The following is a 19,406-nucleotide window of genomic DNA, read 5'->3' as shown; positions in this document are numbered from 1 at the left end:
GTAGGAGCTTTACAATTGTTTCCATTTTATACACTTATTAGTCGCTCTGAACTGTGAAAGAAAGTGTGATTTGTACTTCTGCCCTCCTTTCTACCCCTTTTCTCCATTCCAGACTATGTTGCCAATGTTGTTTTTACTTTATCAGGATTTACAATATTTACATTCTGTTCTGCAACGAAAGTTCCCACAGTTGAATCTTAATCTAAATGGAATGAATGTTCATCACCGGTCCTCTTACAAGGAATCTCCTTTTCTCAGCATCTGACTTTGATTCATCTCTTGGCTGACTGAATTTTGTCATTGAGAACTTTCTCCAGTAGGGCTGGTGAGCTCTGTATCCCCAAATTCATGATTGGGATCAACCCCTTGGTTGGTTATATTCTGGGGTTTTCTACCCTCTGAACTTTGTGCGTATTGTTTCATCCTCTTCATTTGACGAATGTTACCTTGGAGAAATCTGAGATTCAGACTGAATTTTCCGCCTGACATGACTTGCTTTTTCTGCCTAGGTTCCTAAAGTATTCTTATTTTATCCTCAAAGTTTGGTTGCTAAATCAGTGTATCTTAATGTCAACTATTCTGTATCAAGTCTTCTAGTCGATGGTGTGCACTTATAATCTGAATATTCAGTTCTTCCTTCATTTCAGGGAAGGCTTTCCCATGTTTCATACTTCAATAACTTTTTCTGTTCCATTTTTGGAACTTCGGCTTTAGGGCTGCCAACAATTATGCTTATGGTAGCTTGTCTTTGTCCTGTTAACTTCACTCTAATTGCTTTAGCATCTTTACCTTTTCCCATCACATTTACTCTTGCTATCTCAAGGCTTTCCTGCAGATTACTTTGGTTTTCAGTCATATCCATTCTGTGTTTTGCTGTTTCTAGTTTATTTATGACATCTGTAACGGTATTGTTTTGGCCCTTTATTATTTTTCCTTAGTTCTGTTATCTCCCTTTTCACCTCATTCTGTTGTTTTATCATCTTGTTTTTGGGTTCTTGTTCTATTGATTTCATACTATTATTAAGGCCTTCTGTAACAGGAAGAACTTGCCAGGAGCCTGCTTTTATTCCTTTGGTTGTGTTTCCTTTTAGATTGGGCTCTTTATCTATTTTTTGCATTCTGTCCTCCTTGTTCCTTTCCTTTCCCTCCCTTCCTCCCTTCTTTCCCTCTTTCCTTCCTCCCTACCTGTATTGTGGCTGTGGTCTGTGTGCCTAAGGGTCATGCCCTTTCCTTTGCTCTTCTACCTGCTGTGGCTCACACTGAGCGGACCTCTCCTTGCTCTGGAGTCGAGCCCCTTCCCGTCTTGGCTGGACCACTTTATCTTCCCCTGGGAGTCATAGTTTGAAAGCTGGCTGTTGTCTCCAAACCCACCCACCCCACTTCTGTGGCCTGGGGGGTGACTTGGCTGGGGCTGCCTACTGACCTTGATGGGACTGAGTGCTGCCTCTCCTCTGAGGCCCTGTTAGGAATCCTTCTCCAGCTAGAGGGCAGGGCACATCCCATCCTGTCGGCTCTGGTTGGCCCCCAACCTCAGCCCTGTACTCTGGACGACACCAAGCCATGGCAGCTCTTCTGGCCTCTCAGGTCTCATGGACGAGCATAGGGGTTTCTGCTTACAAAGATTTTCCCCCCAGACTTTTCCTAAGGCTACCTACTCACACAACAGTCCACTTCTCTCAGATTGCAGTATATTCATGAGAATTCTTGGTGTTTGGCTGACCCGCCTTTTCTCAATACTAGTTTTGGACATGGGGTTAGGAGACATACCATTCACTTACTGCACCAGAATCTTGTTACTTCCCTTTGCTATCATATTTTAAGGTTTATAAAACGTCCTTGTTTGGTTGGACTTGAGCTGGTACCAGCATTCTTGTTTCAGTTTGTTTTGGCTTTTGTTCATTTTGTTAGTGGGGGGATAGGATGGGGTGGAGTGATTCTGTGGTGGTGGCGTCACTTTGCTGCCCTAACTCAGAGATCCCCAGCCTTGCTCTGTCCACACCTCTCCCCTAAGAGCCCTTCTGTGGGCAAGACCCTAGCAGTCCCAGCCCCCATCCCTTTCAAGTCTCAGAGGTGAGACGGGGGCCCACAGGACCAGGCCTCAGCTCCGAGAGGGTATCCAGTCCACCCATTGAGTAAAGAGGGAGTGAGCAGGGAGTGTTTCATGGAGGCAGCATCAGAGGGACCTCAAATGCTTCACAAGAGAGCATCGGGCAGGGAAAGCATGAGCCAAGGCATGGAGATAGGACAGCTGGAAACAATGATGAGGGAACAGGGTGGAGTGGGATTGTCCAGCTGGAGGAGTGCCAGCTGAAGGGAGCAGGAGGAGAGACGCAGGAGAGGAGGGCAGGCAGGGCCTAGGTGTGCAGCCTGGCCTGGGGGCTGCCCCTGCGTGTGACCAAAGCACTGAGCTTTCGTGTCTGGACTCTCAGGGATAGCATGGTGGGCAGGGGCGGGCACAGGCAGGGAAGGCTGGTTCCTACCTCCCCTCCCCATCTCAGCGCCTCCCAAGGAAACTTCTCTGACTGCCCCTCTCCCACCCCCCGCCTGCCCTGGTACCCCAAGAGGCTCCTGCCCTCTTCCCCACGGCCACAGGCCAGGCCTTGACCACGGCCACACTGACACACCACAGACCTGCCCCCGCTCGCCTCGTCACACAAAAACAGAACTGCACAGCTGCACACCATCATGCAAACTTGCACGTGATGGTGCAGTGACACGCTGTAGAGAGCACACTGTGCACATAGCCCCGCGCTGTCTGGCTCCCTCTGGGACCTTTGTCTCTGGTTCTCCTGAGAGCTTGCCCTGCCCCCTGGTGGCCACTCCCCAAGCCACTACCCTTCTGGAAGGACCCAAACTCTCCACTCCCTTTGCAGCCTGGTTCCTGCTCAAAGAAGCTTCTAGCCTTGAGCAGCCTCCCCCCTCAGACTGGCGCTGTCATTACAGGCCCCCTCAGATGCACTCCCTCACAGACCGGCCTCTCAGATCAGCACTGTTAGGCAAGGCCTTCTCAAATAGGGTGACCAACTACCCCGGTTTGCCTGGGGCTGAGGGGTGTCCCAGGACTCGAGATATTCGGTGCTAAAACTGGGAAGTCCCAGGCAAAGCAGGACTAGTTGGAGAGCCTATTCTCAGACCTCTGTGCCTTCAGAGTAGTCTCCTCAGACTGGTAGTCCCCTTCAGACGTTGCCTGCATCAGTCTGTCCCCTCAGATCGGCCCTTCCAAACAGGACCCCTTCAGCAGCGTGCTCCAGACCGGCCTCTGCCAGACTAATCCTGTCACACAGGCCCTCTCAGACCCACTCACCTTTGGATTCGCCTTCCCCATCAGAGTGATCCTGTCAGATAAAGTCCCTTCCAGCCTCTGTCCTCAGACTGGCTCCATCAGACTCCCCTCCTCAGACCTCCTTCCCCTCTGCCCTCCTCTGAGGAGAGGGAAGGGATGTGAGGATTATACTGCAACCCTTCTTGCCCCCAGGGCTTTAGCCCTACATCCCCAGGCAGGTGCTACCATCTGAGGGTCATATCTCTATCTGTCCACGTCCAGTAGCTCTCGGCTGCAGGCAGATTGAACATGAGGGCCTCAAGCCGTAAAGACACACAGGTGCAGGACACAGGGCTGGGTTTGGAGCCAAGCATTCTGTTCTCTCCATGTGAGAATGAACTTTCTCGGAGCCCCAGCCTAGGGAGTTAGTGAGCTCACTGGCTCTGGGGAGCTCTCAAAGCCAGAGGCCGCAGGGAGGCATTCCTGCCGGGTGTCTGCCCACCACCTCCCTCTCTCCTCTCCTGGCCTGCTGCTGGGAGGCAGCCGTGGATGTGTGTGCTGATAGCTGCCTGCCCAGGAGAATGAAGGGCAGGCGGGCGGCCGAGAGAGGGCAGCAGAAGCCAGGACAGCCCCCGGCTCAGGCCAGAGAGCAGAGCAGCCACAGGTGGGGGTCTGGACCAGGGCAGGAGCACACAGAGAAGGGCAAAGAGAGGGAACTGCCAGAGTCAGGGAAGAGGAACAGAGACACAGCTGGGGACAGGGGCATACACACACAAACACACAGAGATAGAAACACAGAGAGAGACACAGAGACTCTTAGATGGGGACCAACCCCCAGAGACAGAGGGAGGAAGGCAGAAAAAGAGAAGATTGAGAGACAGGGAGGAGGACAGAGGCAGAGACAGGGCTGGAGACAGAGAGAGAGAGATGGTGAGAGAGACAGAGGGTAGCAGAGATAGGAGATGAAGACATACAGAGAAACACAAGGACAGGGACCAGGACAAAGACATGTTCAGAGACAGGCGTAGGACAGAGACAGAGACAAGAAGGTGTTCAGCGAGAAGAGGACGGGCCAGAGACAAGTCAGTGTCACAGGAACAGGGCCCAGAGGAGGGTTCCCATCCCCAGTGCACCTTGAGGAGCAAGGAGAACTAGTGAGCTGAGAGGCTGGGCTGCGATGCACACCCGACCTGGGATCTAACCCCCTCCAAGCAGTGCACATCCTCCCACCCACTCCCCAACAACACCAGCAGTGTTTTAATTCTTCAGGTTCTGATTTTGCCCTAAGAACTAATGTCTTTAGTCATCCCCAGCACCCCGGAACCACGATGAGATACAACAAATATGGAGGGACAGCACTCGGAAGCAGCTGCAGACAACAGTCAAGACCCTCCAAGGCCAGCAGCCTCTGTGAGGTCAAGGGCCAGGACCCCCAGGGAGAGATGACCACTCCCAGGCCCACGTCCAGTCTGGTCAGAGGCAATGACACTGCCCCTCCAGCCACCTCGGGGCTTGGGACAGGGCTGGGTCTCTCCCTTGGGGTTGGGGGCAGGGAGATGCCCCAGTCCTCCTCTCCGTTGGCCTCTGAGGCTCCAGCAGGCCCCCTCCCCTCCTTCTCCTCCCCAGGCCCCACATAATTGCTTTCCCATGTTGCTAATGGAGGCCAGATTGCTGATGCCCAAGCCCTGGGTGGGTGGCGGGTGGGTCAGGGCTGACCAAAGCTCTCAAGGCAGGAAGGCAGCACAGGCCAGAGACCTCCTAATTTCTGTCCCCCTAAGACAAGGACAGGGAAGCGGGAGGCTCAGACCCAACCCAGGAATACAATGTCCTTCACCCCCTATTCCCCTCACCCCTGCTGGACCTGGAGTGCAGGTTTCAGACCCGAGCCACACCTCACAGAGACCAGACAGGCAGAACTGCGGGTCCAGGCCACAGAGACAGGCCCACAGCCCTTCTCAGGATGTCCTTCCTGGGAGCCTCTTCCGGTGAATGAGGAGCCACATGCTCCCACAGCTGGGGCTGCTCAGCTTGAAAAGCCACAGGCCTCCACCCTGACACCAGGCCTTTGCTTTCCACGGCATCTCCCGCCTGGAACATGCTTCTCGTCTTCTAGTGCCCGGCCTGGAGGAGAGCCAGCCACCTTCACTCTGAGCCCCCCACCCACTTGGAGTCCTGTCCAGGCCTGACTCATCGATGCTCCTGGCACCGTGAATCCCTCCTCCCAGGGCATCATCCCAGGCAGGTGGCGAAACCAGCAAGGAATGCCCATTTTCTGACCCTGGTCTGTGGAAGAGGGTTTGAATCAGAGTGCATGTGTGACATGGGGGGGCAGCGGTATGGTTAGCGGTGGTGTGGTGCTCAGTGCCTGCTGGGTGTGCATGGGCCAGCATGTTCATGGCTTCGACTCCTTCTCTCCTTGCTCCAGCCGCCCAGAACACAGCCAAGCCTGGCTCCCAGGTTGGGGCTCTGGCCTAACCCTTTGCCCTCAGCCCCAGGCCAGAGGTGCCTGCCAACTTGGCCCCAGCCTCAGGCATTCTCAGCCAAGGAGCTGCAGGGAGGTGGCTCCTACAAGGGGGGCTGGACCTGAGCGGGTCGGGGGCAGCCAGGGGCCCCTCCTCTGAGGAGAAATCAAAAAGAACCTGGAGTCCCAGTTTAGGGACTGGAAGGGTGTGGACAGGGTGTGGAGCTGGACCAAAGACCGAGTACCTTGTAAAGCCAAAGCCCATTCCTCCCCCACTCACACTGAGTCCTGACTGCAATCTAACCCTGGGGTAAACCTTATACTCCACACTGCCCGTCCTGAAGCACGAGTCCAGTTCCTAGTCACAAGCCAAGTGGCCTCCTTCAAGAAGCCTCCCTCCCTGCACCGGCCCAGGCCACTCTGCGCTCTGGGCCCTGGCTGAGTCCCAGGCCTGACCTGATAGAACCCTGGGGCTGTGTCTCCACGATGGCAGGGATACGAGCCCTCCACCCCAAGGCGGAAGTCTGGCCTCCTCCCTCTTGCATCTCTCCCCCGTGGGTACCCTTAGTGCTGCCCGGATTCAGCAGCCTCTGGGGCTGAGGGATGCCCCCGAGTGGGGCCTGCTGTGCTGGGACCCCTCATCCCCCAAAGCTCTGGCCCTGGCCTCCAGGGCATCCTACCCTCCAAAGACGCTGAAAGCCTCATCCCCAGACACAGCTGCCCGAGAGCGGAACTGCCTCCCCCACCTCTCTGGAGAGAGGTGACTCTCTCCAACCCCAGTTCCTTCCCTCCTCCAGGCCTGGAAGGCGAGGAATCTGGGGAGGAATCCTGGGAGGAGGGCTACCCTCCCAAAGTGGGTCTGTTCCGAGGACTCATGAAATGGTGACGTTTAATGAGAACTCCCCCACCCCCCACCCCTGTATATACATCTATAAAAAATTCAAATACAGCAAGTTACCATTGAGTCAGACTAGAAGGGACTGACAGGGCATTAAATACTGTGGGGAAGGAGGAGGAAAAGGGGAGGGTCGTACAAAATAGGGGCAGAGGTGGGGGACTGAAAAGTGTGGACACTGGGGGGAGGGGGATGGCTGGGCCCCCCCAGCATCAGGAGCTTATAATCTGATGGTGGCAACAGAGACCCTGGGACAGACAGGAGGCTGGGGCAGGAGGAGAAATGATGGATGTGAGGGGCTCCCCTCAGGCCCCCCAAGGGCTCCTGGGAGTCGCTGGCATTGGAGGGTCCAGCCCGAGGGGGCAGGTTTGGGGTGGGGGGTCTTTGGTGGGTGGGTTAGCTGCACAGCCCCCTTCCCTGAGGAAGGGAGGAGGGGCAGCACGGTGTGGCAGGGCTGGGGGCGGCAGGCCCGGGCCTGCCGGGGTCTCTACAAATTGTGTCTGAAGAGAATGCAGAAGGTCCTCCTGCCCGTGTGCAAAATAGAAACCGGGGTCTTCGGGCTCAGTGCCGGCCTCTTGCTCCTCTGCAGGTGCGCTGGCATGTCCTCACGGGATGCCGGGCTCTGGGGAGAAAGGGCAGGGTGCTGTGAGGGACGAGGGTGGAGTGGGGGCCCCTCAGGCTCCCCCCTGCTGCCCAGCCTCACTCGACTTACCAGATCAGGAGACTGCTGGCAGTGGCGGCAGTGGCAGCCAGGGCCAGAGTGAGAGGGACACTGATGAAGAGGGGTGCTGAGGGCCCTCCGCCGCTGCCCAGCTCCCCGGGGTCACAGATCTTCGTGGTGGGCGGGGGGGCCAGTGAGCTGGTGGTGCTGGTCGTGGTCTCTGGGGAACATGGGGGAAACTCAGGGCAGGGCCAGAGCCAGAGTCCCACCCAGATCAAGGGCTTCATGAGGCACACCGTTCCTGCTTCCTGTGTCAGACTGGTGCTGCCTCCCCCATCAGACAGTCCCTGCCTCCTCTCTCAGACTTGCCCTGCCTCACCTATCCGGCAGATCCTGCTTCCCTAAGTCCCACACATACCCTGGTCCCGACCAACAATGTCCATTCAGCAAGGACCAGGAACAGCAGGTGCTGGACAGACCAATGGGAGTGTGGCAGCCACACAGAGTGTGGAGACCCCTGGGGCAGAGGCTCCAAGTGCCAAGAGGAGCTGGAGGGAGCACAGGGGGCGGGCTCACCGGGGGCCTGGGCCTCGGTGGTGAGGTGTCGTGGCTCCTCAGTCCAGGGCGTGGCATGGGCAGCCACGCTCCAGTCACTCCAGGTCCCAATCTCATTGTCCTTGGCCGCCACCTGGATGATGTACTCCTTCCCCGCGTAGGCGTCTGTGATGGTGTGCGCTGTGCCGTCCGACAGCTCCACCTGCAGCCAGATGGTGGGGTGGGGAAAATACGGGCAGATGGACTCTGGGGGTCAGGGCAGTGAGGCCCCCCCCCGGAAGAAGTGGGAACACTTGTGGGGAGAGAGGACTGAAAACACCCCTGGAGGGGATGAGGACTTCCGTGATGGGTGAGGGGGCACACGCAGATATTGAGAATATTCCCACAGGAGAGTAAAGACATCTCAGGGAGGAGACCCCCCCCAGAGAGGGAAGACGGTCCTGAGTGAGGATCATCTGTCTTTAAGGAGATTGGAAGCACCCTGACGGGAGAATAAGGAGGACTTGGCCCCAGTGTCTCCACCTTGCTGTCACCGCAGCTCTCTCACTGACCCCAGCCTGAGTCCTGACCTCACTCCAGTCCCAGCTGGAGGGGACAAGAGTAATGGGGTGAGAGAAGGAATGGTGTTGAGCTGCCCTCTCCCACCCCATCAAGAAGCAGTTTAGAGGGAAGGTTACAAACACAGACAGGGAGCCAGGCTGCCTGAGTCCAAATTTTGGCTCCAACACCTACTAGCTAGGTGACTAAGTTACTTAACTTCCACATGCCTTGCGGTCCTCATCTGTAAAATGGCGTTAACGATCTCTCTCACAGGGTTATAATGAGGACCCAGGCACATGGTAAGCACCGAGCAGACTTCAGCCAGCTCTGTCATCATCATGGGTTCCGGCTCAGAGCCTGGGTTCCCAGATGCCCAGCGCACCCTCCAGCCTGGCCCCAGCTGGGCCTCCCCCTCAGGAAGGCCTCAGTGCGGTTATCACCCTGCCTGAGGAGGAAAAGGGGCAGGGAGGGGGCAGCTCCCGGGGCTGCAGGACAGGAGACAGCTGCTCCATTTCCTCCTGGAAGCATCGCCACTGCCCCTAGCCCCGCCCCGGCCAGCTCCATCCTGCTGGTCTCCCCCCAGCCTCCAGGCTGGCCTGCCTGTCCGGCGCCCCTCCCAGGCCCAGGATGGGCTCTGGTTCATCTCAGCGGCACCCGCTGCCTCATTAAGCCGCCTCGTAAACAGGGGCAGCCGGCAGGGGCGGAGGGGGGGCCGCTGTGGGCCACGTCTGGCTTCAGGGCTTTTTGGTCCCTGTTCCAGTCTTCCCCTAAGAAAACCAGGGTCTGGGCTACCTGACCAGACAGGCTGTGAGTACATGTACGTGTGTGTATGTGTATCCACGTATGTGCGGCTGGGTCCCAGTGGAGTGGGAAACTCTCCCCATCCCCCCAAGGTCTGTGGTCCTGAGGTGGGAGGTAGTGCTACAGGCCAGGGTCAGGGTGAGAGCCCTTCTGGGCCCAGACCTGGGCTCAGGAAGTCCTCCTACCAGCCCTGGAAGATCAGTGGGCCCCAGAGACTCTCCACTCCTGGAGTTGGGGCCCAGTTCCACCTCTGGCCCCCAGTTCCCTTTGGCTCTGCAAAGACCCCCTCTGGCTGAGCAACCCCAGCTCATTCGGCTCCTTCTCCCTCTTGCCAGGATTTGGCCACCGGCCCCTTCTTGGATTCTGTCCCCCAGATCTCCACATCTATCTTTCCCCAAAATGAGAGAGCCATGGGGAGCAGATCAAATTAGCACATCATTGGTGGACTTACGGTGGGCAACCATGCCTCCAGGAATGTGGTCTAAGAGCCCAGTGCTCTCCCGGAAGCCACATCTCCTAGGCCTGCGCCTTTCTTCCTAGGTTGTCACTAATCTCTTAATCCACCCCCTTAAAAGAATGGCTCCACAACTGGCAGGAATTCCCTGGTTGCTGGCATCTGCCTTGCCGAGGCATCCTCCATCCAGTCTGCGGCAGCAGATGTCAAACATGCCCTCGAGGCCTTCCTGCTGAGTTAGGCCCACAGCAGAAGATGCAGGGAACCCAGGCTCGCCCAGCACTCGCTGCCCCCATGCATACGGAGACAGCCCCTGTCAGGCCTCACGGTGCCCATTCCTGTGCAACTTCTGGCCTGCCTCTCTCACTTCCTCCTGAAAATCCAAGTGATGTTCTCCGCTCTCCCCGCCACACTCCCTCCCAATCATACACCTGCCTCTCTCCAAGATCAAGGATCAGGGAGAGTAGATTCTGTTTAGAGCAAAATACAAGTTCAAAAGAGCCATAAATCTAGCCAACCCCAATGCCAATGTGACATGGAACAGGGCTAACATGTGCCACAGGCCAGGCATGTTCCTGACACGGAGCCCGTGTATTTTGCTTTGCCCATGTAAGTGTGGAGGTCAGTTCTGCCCATGGTGTGGGCCAGGATGTGGTCTTGGCATGTTAGTCACAGGCATGTAGGGATCATGGTTCCTGCTGGGGACCACGTGTGTGCGTGCATGTTCCCGTGTGTGTGTGTGGTGGGCAGTGTGCCAGGTCCACTGCAAGGCGTGTGCGCCGCGACGCGCAGGGCTGCTGCCTGTAGCTCGTTAGCAGGGGAGGGGGGCTTGTGAAACTAGACCCTGGTTATTAGCAATGCATTAGTCGCGGGCAGCTAGCCAGGCGGGAGGGACTCCGGACTCTGTCAGGGAACATATGAGCAGCCTTTGTTGGGGCCAGGCCTGCAACCAGGACAGGCGCCCTAGAATCGAATTACGTACTTTAAAGACCAGCCTGGAGAGGGGCATGAGGAGGTGGGGCTGGAACCTGGTGGACTTGAGGGGGGAACAGGTTGACCCTGGGTGCCAACTTGGGTTGCCCTGGGGAGCACCCTCCCAGCCCCAGTCCTAGCCCACAGACCTCAGGGGCCACACAGCACCCACAACCCTATGGGCCCCGGGGCTCGCAAGGAGAGAGAAACCCAAGTCTGCCCCAAACCCCTGGCTGCTCCCCAGAGCTCTCTATTGTAGCTTGATCAACATTCCAGACCACAGCCTGACCCCATACCACCCTTTTCCACTGCTCGGTTCCTGGCCCATACCACCTTCTGATCCATAACTTTAAGCTGACCTCTAAGCTAGACTTGACTCTGGAGCCATAACACTAGTCATGGCCTGAGATCACACCCTGGACGAAGCTTGACTCCACTGCCTGATTCTGACCCCCTGCTCCCATCTGTGAGTCCTTAACGACAGGGACTATCCTGCCCCTTGGGCCCAACACAGGCCCAGAGTGTAAGAGGGAGATGTCTGATCAGGGCTGAGAGCCAGATGTAAGAAAAGAGAAACATTGCCTGCCCTGCCTGCCATCTGCCTCCTTGCATTTCTCTCCACTGCCCTGGGGAGCCACAGAGATAGATGTGTTCCCAATGCCCTAATGAAGGTCGCCAGGAACCCCTAAGGGCCTTAGATCAAGACATTTCCTTCAGCTCCATCCATCCTTCCAGGCCCACCTGGCCCCTTCTTCCCCAAGAAAGCCTCTCTGATTGCCCTCAGGCTCACACTGGAGCAGCTATAGCAGTAGGGATATGAGGACCTCCCATGCCGTGTGGCTCTGATTCAGGCTCTCGGGATCTGGGCAGGGCAAGGGAGGGCACTCACATGCTGCCACTGGTCCAGGATGAGGGGCCGATAGCGCAGAAAGAACTTGAGAGGAAAGGACTCAGGGTCAGGCCAAGTTGAGGGGGTCTGCCATGTCACCTCGAGCCGGCGAGGGTTGCTGGGCACTGGCCGGGCTACCACGTTTTCTGGAGGGTCAGGCTTCACTGTTCAGTAAACATAGGTTCATTACCACACTGATCTCTGAGAACAACCCCACTTTGTCAACCCCAGCCACCGTCAACCAATGCACATCGTCAGTCATCACCAATGCACATCGTCAATCATCATCACCACCATGGTCGCCATTGCTCTTCTCTGTTGTCAGTTCTGGCACCACCATTAACGGCCGTCTCATTACTCCACCTTTCACATTCCTGTCATCACCAATGACTGTCACTATAGTCACCGTCACCAGCTCATGATATCAACATCATAAATTTCATCCCGTCATCCCCACCCCATCCTCATGATGACCAGCATCCCAACTACTAAGCCTACATCCTTCTCTACCATCACCCCATCATCACTGGGTCCACTCCCTCCGGCCTCATACACTCCCCGCAAGCTTGGCTTTTCACCGCAGCTTTTCCACTTCCAAACTTGGACACATCCTCTCTTTAAAGAATCTGAGTTTGAAGCTGCTCTGTGGGTCAAGATTAAAAGACAGCCCACAGGTGGTACAGATCTGGGTAGGAAGTAGGCTGAGGATCTGATGGGAACATTTCAGGGCCCATTCATATAGAAACAGTCTGGTTGGGGACTCAGCCATGGAGTGGGATGGGACAGGGGCAGGCAAGGGGTCTGGCTGGGATGGGGCAGGGGGAGGCAGAGGATCTGGCTGGGATGGGGAAGGGGGAGGCAGAGGGTCTGGCTGGGATGGGGCAGGGGGTGGCAGAGGGTCTGGCTGGGATGGGGCAGGGGCAGGCAGAGGGTCTGGCTGGGATGGGGCAGGGGGTGGCAGAGGATCTGGCTGGGATGGGGCAGGGGCAGGCAGAGGGTCTGGCTGGGATGGGGGTTGGGGAGAAGGCAGTATCTGTCCCAGTCCTGTCTCCTGTTCTGACACCTCATTCATCACAGGCCGTAAGGAAGCCATTAGCATGGGGGGGTGGAGGCTGCAGCTGCACAAGGGTCTGGCCCAGCCTGCCCCCCTCCCCCTCCTGCATGCTCTGGGAGCCAGAGAGACGATGGGAAGAGCTGCTGGAGAGGTCTCTTGGCCCCTGCAGGTAAAGGACATTCACTCAAATGTTCACAGGTATATACATGCCATGTGTACATGTACACCCTAATACATGCCACATATACCAGTGCACACATGTGAACATTGCCACCAATGCTCACATACACCTCTGGCAAACATCTGCTCACACACTCCCACTGGCATATGCAGCAGGGATTTTCCACCCCTTCCACGCACCAATGGTGAACTCGTCGAAGGTGATGGCGGTGGCGTTGTGGCCCAGGGCATTACTGACACTTATGGAGACCTTGTACTTGACGGTGGAGAACAGGTGCATGTAGCGGATGTGGCAGCGGTTCTTGAGGGCTGGGTCCTTCTCACAGACCATAATTTTGGAGCCATGCCTGGAGAGGGGTGAAGCCCAGGCACTGTTACCAACATCAAGGGGCGGGTAGGGCAGAGGTTGGGGGAAGGTCAAGCCCAAGGCTGGGCTAGAAACTGGACAGAGGGCACGGAGGGGCTGGGGGGAGAGGTCAGAGATCAGGGTTGGAAGCGGGTCACAGGCGCGTCTACTCACAGTACAGTCACATTGAAGGTGTTGGGGATGTAGGTGGGAGCAGGCAGATGCCAGCTGCAGTAGAAGCCCTTGGGGTAAGTGTTGGAGCGGCAGCTGAGCACGGGCTCCCTCGGGGGCACTGGGGGTGAGGACAACACGGTCAGGTCATTCCTGGAGTCCCCAGTCCCTTGCACTGGTGCAGGGACAGGTGGGCCCCAGAACCTCAGCTCTCCCCCTTCAACCCATCAGCAATGCCAGAGGCCGGGGGGGAGGGCGGGCTGTCAGCGAGGGTCTGAGGCTTCCCAGGCCACAGAGAGCCAGATGTTTAATTAAAGAAAAACAAGGGACGTATGGAGAGGGAGCGCCCCCACCTGCTCCATGAAGGCGGGAACTGTGGGGAGCAGGGGGCTGCGGGCCTCAGCTCATCAATCACAGGATGGAGGTGATGTCTGGGGGAAGCGGCCCCAGCCCCACATCTCCTGCCACATTGCGTCCATTTCCAGAGGAGGACTGTGCAAGAGGCCGAGGGGGGTCTTGACTGTGCCCTCTGGCTGGTGGGGTGAGCAGGGTGCACTCCCTGGAGGAGAGACATCCCAGGCTTTCCCTCCGGAGAGAATGGGAAGCACGAGGACAGGGCTGGTGGCTCCACGGGAACAGCAGCACTGGGTGGCTGTTCACATGCGTATATGTGTTGTGTGTGTATCTGTGCGTGATGTGAATGAGTGACATGGGATGGAATGTGGGGACATATGCAGGAGTGTCTGTGTGTGGCTCTCAGAGCACATGTCTCTGAGTGACTGCGTGCTCCCTTGGTGTGTACCTCACCTCAGTCCCAGCCCCCAGCTTCTCCATCACAGACCCTTTAAGGAGCCCTTTACGTGGTCAGCGGCTGCCTTTACTCTGGGAACTGGGGAAGCCCAGAGAGGGATGGGGACCTGCCTGAGGTCACACAGCAAGCTAGAGCTGGTTGGTACTAAACCCCAGGATGGGCATACCTACCTACATGACTATACACACATACTTGGGAAGTCCTCTCTGCTATCTAACCACACTCGTTTTGCTGCTGCAAGCACTTAGTCCAGCTGTCCGACCCTTGGGCATTGGGTAAGGCGTGAGGACAGCCAGCTCAGGCTCCTGGAAGGAGGCAGCTTCTGTGATCTGACCCAGGCAAGGAATGTCCATCTGTGGCTCTGGGGACACTGACACCTCCCTCCTGTGCCCCCCCACCCCGCCCCCTGCCTGACAGGTGGACAGGAAATGGGAGGGGGGCAGCTCAATAAGCCAGGGACGGTGAAGGGGAGTGTATGTTTCTGCTTTGCTGAGTGGCCGTGGTGACACTTGGGGAACTGTGGGCTTTCATCCACAGCGTGCACGTGACTGTGAGTGGCTCTGTGTGACCGTGTACGTGTCCAGTATGTGTGAAGTATGTCTGCATTGGGGCCGAACCCCCAGGGCCCAATCTGGCTTTGCAGCAGGAGAGACAAGGGGGTCAGGGAGGCACCCAGGGAAGCTTGAGTGTGGCAGGTGGAGTGGGCGACGCTGTGGGCAGAGGGGGCTCCAGCCCCAGGCTTGCAGGGGAGAACTGGCGCCCAGCTGAGCCTCCACAGGGGTCCACCGGAATTCTGCCCACGGCTGTCTGCCTCCCCTGGGAAGCCTTCCTGGCCCCGTGTCCATCTGACGTCTGCTCGACGTTCATCCTGTGTGCCTCTCGTATCCCTTCCCTCTCTGCCCAGGGGCACAGAGGCGTGGGGGTGGGGTGGGGGGCGGCCAAGGACACAGGAAGTGCCTTGTGGGGGCCTGTGGGCCAGGCCAGAGTTGGCAGCCACCCCAGGAGGAAAGGACATTCCGAGGTCGGCTAAGAAGCCTCCACTGCCCCTCCCGCCACCACCCTCCCTGACCCCCGGCTTCAGAGGAGAAGGGCGCTGGGGGGGGGGACTGAAGCCTGCAGAGTCAGCTCCCTGCCGCCTCGGACTCTTCTGAGGGCAGGGCGGGCCATGGCACTGGACTCACAGGCCAGCCCCCTCCCCCGGCCAGCCTCCCCACTGACCAGTTTCCTCCACTCCCCTCTGACCATCCTCCTCTCTCAGACCAGCCTCCCCTCTAAACCAGTTCCCCTCTCTGACTGGGCAGGTCATGGGGGGCCGGGGGACCAGGCCCAGCTTTGTCTGTCATCTGGCTACTCCTGCCTGGCCCTGGGCCCTGAGGAGGGAAGGGCTTGGGTTTCCTGACAGGGACCAGGTTTCTCAGAGGGAAAAGGAGGAAAGAAAAACAAAGGAAAGGAAGAAAAGGAGTGACTTGCTGCAGCTGGAGCCCAGCTGAGGGGCCGGGTGGGTGGAGGTAGGAGTGCAGCGAGCGACCAAGTGTGAGGTTGTGGGACAGTGTGCAATTTAGGAGGCCTGTTGTGAGTGTGCTGCAAGTCCGGGGAGAAGCTGACTTTAAGAGATTGCGATTGTGAGGCTGTGTGTGTAATTCTGAGAGGCTGCACGTGTGTGACTGGGGCTCCGGGCAGTCGCCTAACTGCGACTGGCTGTGTGTGACTGGATGACTGCATCCGTGTGTGACTCAGGGCGAGGCTGTTTGACTCCGGGACTGTCTGTACGTGTGGGGCCGTGTGGCAGAGGTCCTCTGTGAGAAAGTGTGCAAATGCATCACCATGTGTGAAACAGCGACTGCAGGACTACATACCTGACACACTGGGTATGAGACGGAACTTAAGCCTGAATGTATTTTTCAAATTGCAGGTGTGGCAAAGTGCCCAGAATTCCAAGTGTGTTCACACGTATGAGCTGGACACCGTGTGAGAGGCTGTGTGCGAGCAAAGCCCATATGCACACATGTCATAATCACATGCAGGCATGCTCCTGGATGCCCACACTTCCAGAGTTGTCCCCGTGGGGGCTCCTGAGATGCCCAAGTGACAGCCTCAGCCTGTGGCAGGGTGTCCCTGCGTCCCACGCAGGGCCGTGTGTGCATGCGTGCATGTACCCGCGCTGGCCCAGGGTTTGTTTGTTTTCCTCCTAATTGGCTTGTTTTTCCATGTCCAGCCCACCAAACCGCATGTTTTTCCTCTCATCTCGCCAGCCCGCCTGGGCTGGAGCCCCCGGCACGCACGAGGTCTGCCCATCGGCTCTGAGAGGAGGAGGGGCAGGCTGCCCACACCCCTGGCCAGGCCAGATCAGGCCGGCGGGGCGAGGTGACCCTTCCAGCTCCAGCCCTGTCCAGGCCCCACCCACACTCCTCCTCCTGCCTGGCATTCGAGGCCCATGTCCTGTCCCAACCTTAGCTCATGACATCCCTCGAGGCACCGCAACTTCTGGACTCCCAAACGCCCACCTTCCACCCATCTCCTCTCCCCAGTTCTTCTTCAAACACAGGCTGCTCTTTCCTTTCCCACCAAAACAGGGCTGGGGGGAAGCAGTGCTGACCCACGAGGGTCTGGAGTTTCTGTCCTGACCAATCAATACAAACACTTTAAAACTGGACGAGGAACTGTCTATCTAAAATCAGTCAGTTAAGCTCTGATTTATTTTAGCTCAAAATCAGAATCACACTGAATCAACAGTGTCTAAGTAAACAGAAAGATGCTGCTGAAAGGAAGCTTGTGATCCTGTTTCCTAATGTTGGGGGTCCTTACTTCACCCTGGGTAGGGGCCTCCTTAGAGATAATTGTGACCGTCCACCTGAGGGCAGGAAGGTGGGTTGGGAGAAAGCAGTTCAGGGACCAGCCTGCTTAAGGGGACTTTCAACAGAATATTTTTATGATCAGCTTCCCTTGGAAATAGAGACATGAAAATTTTGTATGTTTAGGATAAATATTAAATAATTTTTGGTTTGAATGACCCACAAATCAGGGGCAACTCTGTCCTGTTCTCTGAGTGCTGGCGAGAAGGATAATTTGATATTGAGTGTTGCCAAACCCAGTCTCTTGTTACTAATATAAAGTGACTGAAACAATCATGATTAATGTCCCCTGTTCCTCTGACCAACTCTTTAGAAGGAAACAAGGCAATGAGAGATAAGTACCTGTTACTAATGCTACTGCCAATTCATGGGCAGTTCTCCTCTGACAGGCGAGGTCTGGGGAGCGGTCAGCACCATATACATAAAAGGTCCGGGCTCTGGTCACAAAGGGCAGCTGTGGGCATGTCCTGTGGGTATGGCTACAGACATCACTTATAGACCCAATTCCCTTTCAATGACCTCTCAAAGAAAATCAAGTCATCAGGAATGAGGGCCCAGGGTCACCAAGGCTCAGCCATCACGGCCAGCCTTGTCCAGCCTAAGGACTTCTGGGACTCAGACTGAGAAGACAAGGGTGTGGGCGACTTGTGCCAAGTTGGCCTCGTCCTTCTTCCATGGCCTTTCCCTCCATGTATGGGCCCAGGGCTAGGCTGAGTGGTCCACTTCTAATGCACCCTGTGGTGGGCCAGGGAGGACTCCGCTCGGCTGGCCCTGCATTTCTCAAGCTGGCCGACAGGGGTCACTCCACCCCGGCTTGCAATTAAGATGTTTTGTTATGACTGCCATCTCTCCAGTTTCAGCACATACAAAGGCTTTTCTGTGGGGAAAGGAATATCCCAAAACATGCTTTCACCCCTCCTCTAGCCCCACTGATGAGTCAGTGTTTTTGTGGAGGACCCTGAGCAGCCTTCCAGCCTAATATTCCCCGCGGGGCCACACCAACCTCCTGACAATGGGGAAAGGGCCTGCCCCAGGGTCCCTCAAGCATCTCCTCCCCTCAGCAGCTCCCAGGGAGTAAGGAAACCATCCTCGTATGGTGAGGGGCACCATCCAAATCGGATGAGGCTAGAGAAGCTTGAGAGTTTGGTGCAGGAAGAAAAGAAATGAAACTATTTTCAGAGTATTTATTCTGTCAGTGGGTGCCTCTGGCTGAGTGAGGGCCCAGCCAACCCTCAGCAACACCAACAACCTCGCCATCCCGGCTTCTCCAAACCCCACTTCTGAATCACACTCACCTGCTCTTCCTTCTACCTTCCTGCTGGCTCCTTCTGCTCCCTCATCTCTTTATGGGGCTCGTTTCTTCCGTCAACCCCTTATACAGTAACGGTCTTCAGGGCTTGGTGCTGGGTCCTCTTCTCTCCTCATCCCAGTCTCCCCCTTGGCCATCTCACCCCCTCCCAAGGAATTAATACTGACAACGTCCCCAAATCCCAAATTCCCACTTCCAGCACAACCCTCTCCCCAAGTCCCAGACTCTCAGATCCACTGGCTACCAGCCATCAGCTCCTGGTTGTCCCCCAGGGACCCCAACCCAACATGTCCGTAGTGGATGGCAGTGCCGCAGATCCCTCACCCATACCCGCTGCCCACAGTTATTTGCCTAAGAGCTTTCTTTGGCCACCAAAACCTGCATTGCCTGCCGGGGCATTGGGCCAAAAGTGCTGGGGAATTAAAGCATCCCCACCCCCAACCCTTAGTGCAGGCATCTGAGCTCCCTCTCCCCGCCACCGGCAGGAGAATGCCAAGGCACATGTTCTGTCTGGGCTCCCAGAGTTCCCCTAGGGGGTTAAGTTCCAGCTGCCCAGTAGCAATGGCTAGATAACTTCCTCTATTGACTAATTTCACTTCCTTTTTCTATCACTTTCCCATTCCCTCATGATGTTTCTGTTGCCTGCCAAATACACTACTTGCTTGCGAATTCTCATCTTGGGATCTGATTCTAGGGAAACTCAAACAGAGACACTGCACAAACAGAACACGCCACCTTCTCCAACCGACCCTCCCACTTTGTCTCTTGCAGTGATTGGGACCGCTAGCTGTCTTGACTCCTCCTAGTCTCTACTCTCCTGTCCTCCCTACCTCCAATCCATCACCAACCCCTGGAGGTCCAGTCACCCCCTCTTAACTTCCCCAACATGGTCCTAGGTCCCCACCATCTTTCCAACATCCCAGCAACAGCCTCCTTTCTGCCCTGGCTTTGCCCCATCCACCTGCCCCTCTTCAACACAGTGTGAGGGATCTTTTAACAACATGACCTTGATCATGTCACTCCCAAGCTTCTAGGATCATGATCTGTCCCATCCCCTCCTTTAGTTCCCTTCTGCCATTTATACCAAGCCAAGTGGCCTTTTCATGCCCTCTCAGTGTTGAGGGGCCTATGGTCCCCCTTAGCTCTCTGCCAGAAACAACTTTTTCAATGTATCTTCCAAATCCTCCAAGTCT

The 19,406-nt window shown here is 56.5% G+C and overlaps 1 protein-coding gene across 3 annotated transcripts in view; it reads right to left on the bottom strand.

The window, feature by feature from the left end:
• Positions 1-6,998: 6,998 nt before the first annotated feature.
• Positions 6,999-19,406, bottom strand: part of CNTFR (ciliary neurotrophic factor receptor) — a 37,814-nt gene continuing 25,406 nt past the window's right edge. For all 3 annotated transcript variants that reach the window (XM_074363145.1, XM_074363144.1, XM_074363146.1), the window contains 6 exons: positions 13,245-13,362; positions 12,905-13,071; positions 11,491-11,654; positions 7,856-8,036; positions 7,331-7,499; positions 6,999-7,240 (listed from right to left, as the gene is read on the bottom strand). In XM_074363145.1, the coding sequence (XP_074219246.1) occupies position 7,240; positions 7,331-7,499; positions 7,856-8,036; positions 11,491-11,654; positions 12,905-13,071; positions 13,245-13,362 (800 nt within the window). In that variant the 3' untranslated portion in view covers positions 6,999-7,239. The remainder of the gene's footprint in view (positions 7,241-7,330; positions 7,500-7,855; positions 8,037-11,490; positions 11,655-12,904; positions 13,072-13,244; positions 13,363-19,406) is intronic.

The sequence above is a fragment of the Camelus bactrianus genome, chromosome 4 (assembly GCF_048773025.1).
Source record: "Camelus bactrianus isolate YW-2024 breed Bactrian camel chromosome 4, ASM4877302v1, whole genome shotgun sequence".
In the NCBI taxonomy this organism is placed as follows: domain Eukaryota; kingdom Metazoa; phylum Chordata; class Mammalia; order Artiodactyla; family Camelidae; genus Camelus; species Camelus bactrianus.
This window is presented reverse-complemented; position numbering and strand designations above follow the sequence as displayed.